Here is a 13,178-nt window from a genome sequence, read left to right as displayed (position 1 = left end):
AAAGCACACTTCATTCTCAGTCTGCCATGAGGACTGGTTCTTACCTTCCTCTCTCCACTATCTATAACCATTTGGGAAGGAGGAGAGGAAGTGCTTGCCATTTGCTAGACTACACAGATGCTGACAATCTCACACTTCACTTTTTTTACATGCTTCAAGGAATTTGCTGTGCTGTTGTTCCTATTTAATCTACGTTGGGGTAGCTCCAAATATGGTTAATGAAATACAGGTGTGCAGGGGTTCTGTTTCAGAACCCACCATGATTTAGTGAAACCACAGATAAGAGGGAACGCCTCCAGAGGGTCTTCTGAGCCCAGCAGATGCCGCGTGTGCCTACCGCAGCCTCTGTCAGGCTCAGAATGACGATCGCAGACCGAAAAACGCAACTTTCGGTTTTCAGCTGAAAAGGCATTTGAAAGGCATTAGGAGGGCAGAGGAAGCCCTGGGAGGCATGCGAGGAGGGGCCCCATGGACCCGACCATGGATAAGTGAAACCGTGATCTGCAGTTACAGGGGCCCATGATATTCATTTCAGGCAGCTGCCATCCAAATAGGGCCACATACACCTGCCAACGATCTCATGGCACAAAGTTCCAACTGCTATATTATGATCAAAGTTCCTGGATTGGAGAGAAAAGGGAAAAGTTGCAGCAGTATCTCACTAGGGGTTGACTCTGTGCAGTCCCCCAATCGTCCCTGACAACAGAACCAAGCGGCCTCACATGCACCATGTGAAAAGTCATGAAATAATGGTCTTGTTGCTTGGTGAGATCTATCAAACATTGCAAAAATAAATGGTACGCTCAGCCTCAACCTGGAACAAGCATCACACCAAAAAATGGTCTGGAGGGAGGCTCAGAGATGATGGAGATGTGTGCTTCCCTGGGAAGGACTTCCTCATGCCATGAGAACACTGTTTCTAGAGGAACTGGGCACTCGCAGCCTCAAGTTGCTTCAGAGTAGACATGGCGTTTACCAGCAATTTGCCCCCTTGCTCTTTCTCTCACATTGAGGGGGAAATAACAGAAACTTGGCCACTTTTACCATCAGCATGCTCCCAGCCTGGGGAAAATAAGCAATCACGTTCATGCATTTTTCAAGTTCCCACACTGTTCTTTCTGTTTGCTGGTGCAGCAGAGTAATCAAGCAACTTGTGGTGTTCAGCCTTGGGGAAGAAAAGCTTAATTGGATCGTCCTAAAATATGAAATTCAGGTTTTGGGGGGACTACTTTGTTTGTGCATCATATACATTATATCTCTTTTGTGCTTGATTCTTTCTTATTATAGTCTGTTAATTAAGGTTCTTTAGAAATCCTAGCCTTGAGTTGTGCTTTTAACTTTGGAGTTAACAATCATCCCAGACTGACAGCATGTCTTTTAAGGGTAATTAAGTGGCTCCGTGGATATGCAAAAGGTAGAGTGGTGGTTTTGTATAAAAACCTCACACTCTCAACTCTGTTGACCCTTTTGAAAGCAGCATGTTTGCTAAGGTAGAGCTGAATCCCAACCAGGACATCTCCCACTGCCTCAGCATTTCGTTTCCATATACAATCGCTTTTCCCTAGGCAGCAAATATTATAATTACCTTAATAGCCATACAATATGGCAGAGTGACTTTGAACCTCTCTACTTGTGTTCCCACACTTCCATCTTCATCCTCAGGCCACTTCATTTCTAAACCTTTGACGTCTTTAACAATTCCCATTTATCCCTACCAGATTGGCTCAGATGTCGCAGTAGGCATTTGCTTTGCAAGCAAGTCCACTGTCTTAATTTAAGATTACCAGCCTCTCTGTGACATCAGAGGGCCTGATACATGTCTGATGTGTCATAGCATAAGAGCATAAGAACACAGGAACACTCCTGGATCAGGCCAAAGTTTATTAAAGTACTTACAGGCTTACCTAGTCCCGCATCTTGTTTCCCGTGTCGGGTGGTCCACCAGTTACCTTTGGAAAGCCAGTAAGCACAAAATAAAGCCACACTCCTCTCCTGCAACTGGTTTTCAGAGGCACATTGCCACTGATCCAAGAGGTAGCATACATACAGGCTAATAGCTAGTGATATTCCTGTTCTCCCTAAATTTGTTGTCTACTCTTTTAAAGTCAACTAGGGCCCAAACCCTAACCAACTTTCCAGCACTGGTGTAGCTGTGCCAACGGGATGTGTGCTGCATCCTGCAGTTGGGGGTCAGTCACAGAGGCCTCCTCAAAGTAAGGGAATGCTCATTCCCTTACCTTGGAGCTGCATTGCCCTTATGTCGGTGCTGGAAAGTGGGTTAGGACTGCGCCCTAAATTAGTGACCATAGCATATCTTGTGACAACAAATTCCATAAACATACTATTTTATTTTTCTAGAATCTGAATCCTGCCTTTCCACCTCCTAAGATGCCCTGAAGATGGCTCACATTTGGTTTGCAACACATGTCCTCCCTCTTCTCCACAGAGGCAGTTGGTAGATCCCTGTGAGGCGGGGGGAAGACAGCTCAACATTTTAAGGGCACAGAAGGCAGTGATAGAGGCAGGGGTGGCTTCTTCACTGATGACCTTCCAGAAGTTGGACTAGAAGCATTCAAACATTATCATTTCCCAAGTAGTCAGTACATTTGGTGATTTTTTTTAATCATTCTATGCCATCTCACTAACCTAGCCAACATATATGTCAGAAGCTTCACCCCTATAGTACAATATAGGTTTTTCAGTTTAGATTTGGATTTGGGGAGTGGAGTGGGCTCACAGCCAACTCTCATTGCTATTGAATACATTTTCTCTGGTAGTACATATGGCTATAAAGGAAATGACATTGGATTATTGACCCTATATCCTTCCTTTGGAAAATGTGCTGTTGAAAAATACTTATTTTTCTGCTCTGCATAGTAGTTTGACCAGTCTTTGCTCCCAACCCAGGAGACAGGAAGTTGAATAGCATCATTGTCTCTTGTGTTTATCATAATCTGTGTTGAATTCTTAACCAGTGACCAATGGAATACTTTAAAAACAAAATGGAATGTCATAAACAACAACACTTATGTGTCCTATCACAGCTCTCCCAAGTCTGCCTTAACTTTTCCTTCCTGTTTGTACTTTCAGTCCGTTCACTGAGAGCAGCCTTGGGAGGCAGTATATGGAAGACTTGCTTTTGAAACCAGCGTCTGTGATAATACACTAAGGGTGCAATCCTAACCCCCGGGTTAGGCTGGCACAAGTCACTTGTGCTGACCCAGGGGTGTAGCAAACGTGCAGTAAGGCAGACTTAATGGTGAGAGAAGCATTCAGCATTAATACTGAACGAAAGAAGTTACAATAAACTGTCAGTTTTATAAGGCTTTAGTATAAGCGTTTCTAAGTTTAAAACCCACAGTTACATTTTGCATCTCATTCTCCTCTGCAGCTGTGATCGAAGTAATGTTTTCCAGTCTTCAAGTACACCTAGGATGTTGATGGGTTTGCACAGGAGTCTTTGTCTTAGGAGAGCTATTGCCCAGGTTAGGTTGATGTACCAGTTGCCTTACCTGCTCCTGGAGAAGAGGGAGCTGGCCATGCTAACTACACATACCTTTGTTATGCCAAGTCTGGTTTACTGCAATGCACTCTCTGTAGGGCTGCCTTTTGAGAAAGTTCAGGAACTTCAGCTCGTCAAAAATGCCACAGTTAGAATTTGAACCGTTTTTATAAGCATATCATTGCTATTCCACCTGTATTTTCTTTCAGGCTCAATTAAAAGTGCTCGTTATTACCTTCGTTCTGGATAACTTAGAGCCAGGTTGCTTGAACAGTTGCTCCTCCTCCATAAGATTGTTCATCTGCTTGGTTTTGTGAAAAAGGCTAGACTCTGTCAGAGGATTGGGTTGGCAGGAATAGAAAAGAGGGCCTTCTCCATCATGGGGTCAAAGCTGCAGAATCCCCTGCTTTGGGAGTCCCTTCTTTCATGAGCTTTTAGAGGTGGAAGAAGAGTTTTTATGGTTTCATTAGTTGTATTGCCTGGCTCTGGTCACTACCCACTCTGCCAAAGATCTCCAGCAGCTCATGGATCGTTTTAGCAAGGCCTGCCAAGATTTTGGACTGACAATCAGCCTGAAGAAAACACAGGTCATGGTTCAGGATGTGGACTCACCTCCCTGCATTACAATCTCTGAGCATGAACTGAAGGTTGTCCATGACTTTGTGTACCTTGGCTCAACGATCTCCGACACTCATTCTCTCGATACCGAGCTAAACAAGCGCATTGGTAAAGCAGCTACCACGTTTTCCAGACTCACAAAGAGAGTCTGGTCCAACAAGAAGCTGACGGAACATACCAAGATCCAGGTCTACAGAGCTTGCGTCCTGAGTACACTTCTGTACTGCAGCGAGTCATGGACTCTTCGCTCACAACAGGAGAGGTAACTGAGCGCTTTCCACATGCGCTGCCTCCGACGCATCCTCGGCATCACCTGGCAGGACAAAGTTCCTGCGTTGGCTTGGATGATGGCCGGATCCCAAAGGATCTCCTCTATGGAGAACTCGTGCAAGGAAAGCGCCCTACAGGTAGACCACAGCTGCGATACAAGGACATCTGCAAGAGGGATCTGAAGGCCTTAGGGATGGACCTCAACAAGTGGGAAACCCTGGCCTCTGAGCGGCCCGCTTGGAGGCAGGCTGTGCAGCATGGCCTTTCCCAGTTTGAAGAGACACTTTGCCAACAGTCTGAGACTAAGAGGCAAAGAAGGAAGGCCCATAGCCAGGGAGACAGACCAGGGACAGACTGCACTTGCTCCCGGTGTGGAAGGGATTGTCACTCCCGGATTGGCCTTTTCAGCCACACTAGACGCTGTGCCAGAACCACCTTTCAGAGCGCGATACCATAGTCTTTCGAGACTGAAGGTTGCCAATACAAATTGCCTGGCTACCTCTGAAAAATAATTTCGTTATGGAACTTGCTGCTCCTGGACAAAGTGGTGCACAAAGACCAGTGTCCTTTGTGACAAGATGAACAGCGACCGTCTCAAGTCGAAGATCTACCAGACGGTCATTCAGCTGGTTGCACTCTATGGAACTGAATGCTGGCCAGCGACAAGGGAAGTCAAACGTCGCCTTGGTGTCATAGAGACAAAGATTATGCGTTGGATCAGTGGTATTATTTGTTTTGACCACATGCACAACAATGACATCCGGCAGCGTTATGGTGTCGCTCCAATCACCGACAAGTTGAGAGAAACCCGACCTCAGTGGTACGACCACGTTCTGTGGGCCAACAGTGATATGCTGGGGCAGAAGGGCCTTCAGTTGGAGGTCAATGGCAGACGACCAAAGGGCTGACTGAAGCAGCGCTGGCTTGACACGCTGCACAGTGACATGAAAATCACATGCCTACACCCAGACCAAGCCTACAATTGAGAGAAATGGTGACTGATCCAAAATAGTGGACCTCGGCACCACACAGGACAAACGCTGAAGAAGAACTTACTGCTGCTATATGCTTTTTCAGTTGTGTGTGTTATGTTATTACTTATATGATGGATTATAATATCTGTGTAAGCCTCCTTGGATCCTTAAATATCATTTCTGGATTAATTCTCTAACAGTGCTTTAGTAGTGACTTGGAGGGTTTCACAATTATTGACTTGGCCTCTAAACCACTACTGTTGTTACCTTCACCAAGCTCTTGCCCTCCCTACATGCTTTCTTCTCCTGCTCTAGAGCAGGAAGGGAAAGCATGGGGCTAGATCATTTGTCCACACATGTTGGGGGTATACAGGGTGCCTGAATCATACCCAAGCAAGGATATCCCTTCCCTGCCAACACTTCTTCACTGCCCTTGTCAAAGGACGTCAGCCTCCTTGCACCAGCAGGAGTGGTGACTGAAATTGTAGCGACTTGATTCATACGGAAAAAAATTAAAAATCAGTTTCTGATTTTTTTTCAGTTGCAGTGTGAAAAGAGGTTGCTTTTAAGATAAGGTTCTTATTGTGTAAAGGTGCTCCAAGGAGTGCATGGTGTGCTTTCAGAATTAAGAGAAAACATTGCCATGATACATATTTTTTTTTAACTAGGTGTGAACCATTTTTTTTAAGTTACTGAATTTGATGTGAATTTGGTCCTAACTACTGATCAATAACTACTGCTTCAATATTGAAAAGCCAGTACAGTCAGCTCACATCCTGTATGCAGGAGGCGGGGCTGGAACCCAGCTGTTATGCTGGATCCCAACCCCCATTCCTGAGGAGCGCAGAGTGGCTCAAGCAGCTCCGCTCTCCTTGGACTTGTGCCACCTTAGGAGGTTCATTACGGGAAGTTCATTACGGGTTACAAGTCATAGTAGGTATGTGCAAACTCTTGGTTTTAGAGGTAGCCTGCCTCTGATTGCCGGATGTAGGGGAGGGCACCAGGATCCAGGTTGTGTCTGTTGTCGTGTGCTCCCTGGGGCATTTGGTGGGCCACTGTGAGATACAGGAAGCTGAACTAGATGGGCCTTTGGCCTGATCCAGCGGGGCTTTTCTTATGTTCTTATGAGGTGGCGCAAGTCCAAGGAGACCCATTGGGATCAGGGTGGCTTACTTGGAGGTAAGGGGAAAAGTTTCTCTTTACCTCTGGCAGAGCCACTTTGGGCACCTATCCTGCACTGGATACAGCGCAAACCTCTTGGCTTGCCTATTCCAGTGCAAAATAGGATTGCACCCTTTGTGGCATAGATGGCATTCTATCAGTCACTCTGTCAGTCAGCCCGGCAGAGGCCACAGGCAAACATGCTCAAACTCTGGCAGGTTCAGAAGATCCTTCAGAGGGGGCATGTATGGGGGGTCCTGCAGATCTGATCCATGGTTAAAGCGCAGATCCGTTGATGTGCCCCCCCCCCCGTTTGTGAGTATAAAATAATTGTATATATCTTAATTTTGTTTGTTCTTACATGTTGATGATAAAACTAAAGTGTTGCCCCTTTTGGGGAAGGAGCAGCAGGGTAGAAATTGACTAAATAAATTGTATTTTCTCATTTCTTCATTTTAACAGTCAATCATAATATAACCTCTCTGTAGTTTGACTAATGTATCAGAAGTAATTAACCTGTTCATGGAACATTCATAGTTTCCTTTTTTAGCCGAAAAACATTCCTATAAGCTTGCTAGACATGAGTCAGGAACAAAGCACTGACACTCAGAGAAGTTTTATTCTTAATTACTGGGAGTGTAAAGGATGAATTGGAATTAATACTTGAACTTTCTCCCACCCATGAACCTTTTGTAAATGTTGTTTTTGTTCTTCCACACCATGCATATGCTTGTATGTGTGTGGTTTGTCTAAACCAGTGGTCTCCTAACTTTTCAGTGTGAGGGCCACATTGTATATTTTACATATTTTTGCAGGTCAAAATTTTTTTTTTTTTAAACAAATGAATGTTTTACTTGGATCCTTTTTGTAATCAGCATTGTAAGATTCAGAACAAAAGAAAAATGTGACAATTGCAAAGAAACAGTGCCCTGCTTAAACTGAGAAATAATATATAATGAATGAAATGTCAAATATTAGCAAATACTCTGACCAAAAAAAAAAGTTGCTGCAGGCAGGATAAAATCTTGTATTGGGTTGGATATAATCCCTGGGCCTTAGTTTGGAGACCTCTGATAATGTTGATAAATAAATGGAGTATTTGTCCATTTCTCATCTTGTAATACAAGACATTTATATCAGGCCAATCAAATGTATGCGCATCCCATCCAACCACGAATTGAACAGGCCTGTGGTAGATTCTGCATGGTGTTGTTTCATGTTCTTCTATTTCTGCTTGGATCAGATTTTCACACTTGACGAAACATATTTTCTGTAAGGTTAGTTTGTATCCCAAGTTAGTCATGATAAAGTCCTGTTGATTTCATCTAGTTAGCCACAACTAACTAAATTTAGGCTACAACCTGCTTTTTGTTTACGATTGATTATTCAGACTCCTTTTGAGTACATACTTAGTTTGGCATTTTTTCCAGTGGGTATTGCAGTGCTGTCCCCGTGTCTTGTGTGAGCTGCAATTGCACACTGGCTGCTTAGATGTCTGTAAATCCTTGTAACCGCTAAGTGGCTTGACGTGGGTATTGCCAAGTCTTAATGGGGTCTGCAAATGTGCTACAGCCACTGACATTTTACTCATTCACATCTGGAACATAGTACTCCTGGATCCTAGATATAAAAACATATTCATAAGATGTAGCCTCTCATCTCAAGTCCTCTTCAAACTAGTTTAGAATCATTTTCATATCGAAAATGTAAAGTAGAAATTGAAAAATTATGTGGATTTCCCAGGAGAGATCCGTAAACAGGAGATAGCATGCTGTTCACGGATCTTTCCTTGGAGAATGTGTATACCTGCCCCATATATGAGTTTCTCTAGCTTCAGAATAACTTTTTTCCACTTGTATTTCCTTCATGGAACCCATTCCAAAAGAAGTAATAATATTTTCCTCTACAAATCAGAATTGGTCCTCCCTTCTCCATTTCCCTGACAGTTATTACTGAAACAATATATGCCTCGTTGGACAGTTACTGTGACATGGGAGGGGGGGAAATTGTAACACAACACTGGTTGGTGGGTATTAGTACTTACTCTATTGGTCATATTTTTGGAGTGGGTAGAATGGGTGTAAAATTAAAGAGCTTAGATCATGGTATTGATAATCCCCTAATACTAATTTGGATCCTTAAAAGTGGCAAATTCCATTCCTAGTTCAGAGGGATTCTCTTTTGAAATGCAAAACAGAGAGGTTCCAGGGGTGTATATCTTAATGAAAGAATAAATGTTGTTTTAATGCCTGATGTCCCTAAGACTATTCCGTGTTGTCTGAGAGCATTTTGTGTGTGTGTGAACTATTTGTATACAGTAGAGCTGTGACTACTGATAGGTTGACTTTGAAGGCAGTTTGCTCACTGAACTCTTTCTTCCGCATTTTCTTTTTCTTCTCCCCCCCCCCCCCATATCAGTTTTGCCAAAGGTTTTATTTTCTGTTGCAAATGCAGGAAATTAAGGCAACACTCTTGGAAACTCTCCAGACTGATTGCAAACAAGATGCATCTGCTTTTCAAATAGTAACAGAAAATAAGCTATGTGACTCTTGCCAACTTGAACTTAAATTCAAGTTACTGCTTTTGAGCCTTAGAATCATCTCTTATTTCCCTTCTTATCCTTTTACCTTTTAATAAACTCTTTTTATTTTTGAAACTTCTCCTTCTTGATTCAGTCATGCCAGAGCAGAGAGCTGGTGATCCCCCACCCCTTACAGATCACTTGTGCCATATACTACAAGGTTGTGTATATAGGTGCTGAGGCAGTGGGATTGGCCAGTCAACTAGTTCTCTTTTCCTGGTGGCAGCAGCTACCTTTTGAGGGACTATCTGTTCCAGTTGTAGTCACCCCAGAAGTAATCCAAAAGTGTATGTGAAGGTCAGGTGCAAGTGTGTATCTTGTTTTTTCCACTGTACTTGCACAATGAATTGTGGGGATCCCGCCTACATGTTCTTATAAGGAAAATGATACAGTAATTTAAACTAGTATCTATTACAGCACCCCTGTCATTTACTCATTGTTAATGCTATGGTTACTGTAATTGCTAGTAATTTAGATAGCATTTTTTGTCCATGGAGTGCCTTTTAATCTCTCATATTCATTCTCCAACAACTTTGGCAAATAGGTTTCAATAATTCCACTTTACAGAAAAGAAGCCTCACTGGGCCATTAAATGCAAGTGTGACCTGGGATTTGATGCTGTATCTCCAAAGTCTTAGCTACCTGTGCCTCATTAGGAGGGGCATCTGTCAGAAACATTAGGTCTCTTTTGCAGTACTGGGGTACCTTTAAAACAGAGCCCACTTCTGCTGTTTCATGACTGAGGTTCACTTCCCTTCTGAAGACGATGGAGGTTTGCCATTTCTCTGAGATTAAAATATGAGAGTTCCACACTTTGGTCAGCCTGTTTAGGATTGATGTCCCACTTTTTCCCATCATCTTGAGAATCTTGACTGCTCACTCGCCAAGCATTCCAGGCTTGTTCAGTCTGCTACATCTTGTATTGTCTGACATTTTAGAGTGTAACAGTTGAGTAAAAAGATGGATGTCACTTCAGTGCAAATTTGTAGAATGTTAGAATATTTTTCCAGACTAGTTCCATGATTTGAAAGCTCAAATTGGGGTGGAATGGGGGGATCAGAAAGGATAAACTGTGTGGTGTAAAAATACCAGTTCGTTTTATCCATCCTCATGGATTGCAGCTGTTGCACTGAAGGAAAATAAGCTGCCAAAGCATTTCTTGTTTCAGTCATTGTCTTGGGAGAGAAAGAGGGGAAAAAATCATGTGTGTTCATTTTGTTAAAACTGATGCCCAAGTTATTGCTCAAGGTGATAAAAACTTTTTTGGGTAACTATGAAGTGTTTTTATAACCTCATTTATATCTGTCCTGACACCACGTCTAGATGCAGAGGTGCCTTAGCTTGATACTGATGATGCAGAGCAACAAAGTGCAGTATTTTATCATCTCTTGATGGCATTTCACCCTTCTCTCATCTACTCCCTGTCCTTGGCTTTCAGCTTGTTCTTTACCTCCCTCCCCCACCTTCCTTGCCTATTTCTCAAAGCCTGGCATTTAAAGCTACTCAAAATAGTAAAAGCAGACATCACTGGAACGTGCAGTGTGCTTTTGACCACACTACTGAGGGGTAGCATTGTGGTGTTGTCTTTAGGGCATATCTACTCTACAAATTCATGTTGGTTTTGTATCAGATTAGCAATCATGGCTGATTCCCAAAGAATCCTAGGAATTGTCATTTGGCACCGAAGCTGAAGATTTCTTGGAGATCCTGACTTCCCTCTCACAGAACTATAGTTCCCAGTGTTCTCTGGGGAGAAGGAAAGTCTATCAAACCGATTTAAGTATTTGGCATCCAAATGCCTTGAATAGCTTTCTTACTTTATTTGGTGGTGGGACCTTTTTGTTTACGTGATTTAGGTGGGGTCTCACTAACCACAATTTAGAAAACAGCAGCCCGACCAGGGACAGACTGCACTTGCTCCCGGTGTGGAAGGGATTGTCACTCCCGAATTGGCCTTTTCAGCCACACTAGACGCTGTTCCAGAACCACCATTCAGAGCGCAATACCATAGTCTTTCGAGACTGAAGATTGCCAACACAACACAAAAATCTATGACAGGAAAGGCACAGTTTTTAATACCACTCATATGTGTGTTTTTAGTTTGTTGTTTGCTACAGTTTATGATTTGTCAGATGCTTTGAGCACAGAGCATGGAAAAGGCAGAATATAAGTTATTTTATAAATAAATGATTATGCAGAATTCTGCCAGGAGTGGAGGCTCTGGGAGGGTTCATATAACGATGGCATCCATGAAGTTATCCTTTTAATACTTCACTTGAAAAGAAAATGACTTATTTATAGATTTCTTCCTCGTCTCCTCACAACATTTGAGTCAACTTGCCACATTTAAATACAACATAAAATCATACAATTCGTACAGTATTAATGTCATTTAAATCACCTGGAATATATGGGATTAAAATATAAAAGAGGCACTTGCACCATTTTGGCATATTTTCCAAAATAATATTGTTAGCTGCATCAGTTTAGTCTTTGGAGACCAAAAAGATTCAGGCATACCAGGAGCCCTGCAAGTGACATGGAGATATAAAACTTTAAAAAGTATATAACATCTATGGTGCAAAGGAACTTTCTCCACCCTCTATTTGTAATCCAGAGTTCATTTCTTAGTGTAAAAAAGAGAGGATTTGTTTTCATCTTTAATCATTTAATTCCATGGTTTTCACATTTTCTGTCTTCAAAAAGCTCTTTCTACTTCCCCTTGTTTGCTTGAGGTGGTGTGGGTTGGAGAGCACACATTCAGGCCTCCTAGAGCAATTCCTGGCCTGTTGGATCTCACCTTTATCCCAGGTTAACTGACCAAGCATCCTCAGAAGCACCAAGCTTCCTGGCAGCTGCATTTTGAAGATGTTGGTTAGTCAGAAGATATAGGTTGACTTTCAGTGAAGCTTTTTGCTGTTACCAATCTTATCACTGAAGAACTGTAAATAATCTCCAAAGAACTTCAGAGTTTCCTTGAACAAAGCTCTCCAATATCGAGTACTATGGTTCAAGAAGATAACCTGCTTGTAACATCTATTAAAATTGTGGAGTAGCTAAACGTTTAAGAACCTTCTTTTGAAATGGAAAATTTCCAACAAGGCTAGTTTAGTTAAGAAGATGTATTGTCATGTTAGGGCCCAATCCTATCCAACTTTCTGGTGCTGATGCAGCCGTGCCAGTGGGTTGTGTATTGCATCCTGTGGTGGTGGTGGGGCAGTCATGGAGGCCTCCTCAAGGTAAGAGAACATCTGCTCCCTTACCTCCGGGCTGCATTGCAGCTGCATCAGCTCTGCAAATTGGATAGGATTGGGGCCTTACAGCCCAATCAGAAGTAAGTCCCATTAGAGTCAATGGGGCATACTCACAGGAAAGTGTGGATAGGATTGGGCTGTTAGTCTCATGAAACATCGACATAAGTACTGTGATACATTTTATCAGACCAAATCATACTGATAGAAATCATTTTTCCTATTTTGTACCTGAGCAATTATATACAATCAATTACTGCCTATATAATAACTTCTATCACATATTTAACCTATGTTCTGTCTTGTTTCTTATAGGCCCAGGACTTGAATGTGATTGAAGAAGTCATTCGAATGATGTTGGAGATCATCAACTCATGCTTGACAAACTCTCTGCATCACAATCCCAACTTAGTGTATGCACTGCTTTACAAGAGGGATCTCTTTGAGCAATTTCGCACTCACCCCTCTTTCCAGGATATAATGCAGAATATAGATCTGGTAGGTAATACTTAGCTTTTCATTAACTGGTCTTTTTAATTGGTCAGATTGCTATTCCAACAGGAGAAGTTCTTTGTTCATTTGTTTTGAGAAATCATAAACTACATAATCTGCCAATGAATGGTACCTGAATAGCTACAAAAGAATATAAAGCCACCAAACAGCATAATTAAAACATCAGTCAATCAGTGATGCTTCATCAGTTCCTCCCGTTGAAACCTGTATAGGAAAATAATATTCTTCAATTATACTGTTCTTGTTTGTGCAGTAACTTCAGAGAAATCCTAATAGATGCCAAAATAAAAGCATAAAACAAACAAAAA

At 42.4% G+C, this 13,178-nt stretch overlaps 1 protein-coding gene across 2 annotated transcripts in view; it reads left to right on the top strand.

Annotated features, from left to right (window-relative positions):
• DYM (dymeclin) overlaps positions 1-13,178 on the top strand; it is a 218,900-nt gene that overhangs the window by 165,517 nt on the left and 40,205 nt on the right. For both annotated transcript variants that reach the window (XM_066615843.1, XM_066615842.1), the window contains one exon: positions 12,673-12,855. In XM_066615843.1, the coding sequence (XP_066471940.1) occupies positions 12,673-12,855 (183 nt within the window). The remainder of the gene's footprint in view (positions 1-12,672; positions 12,856-13,178) is intronic.

This window comes from Tiliqua scincoides, chromosome 2, assembly GCF_035046505.1.
Source record: "Tiliqua scincoides isolate rTilSci1 chromosome 2, rTilSci1.hap2, whole genome shotgun sequence".
Lineage (NCBI taxonomy): Eukaryota > Metazoa > Chordata > Lepidosauria > Squamata > Scincidae > Tiliqua > Tiliqua scincoides.
This window is presented reverse-complemented; position numbering and strand designations above follow the sequence as displayed.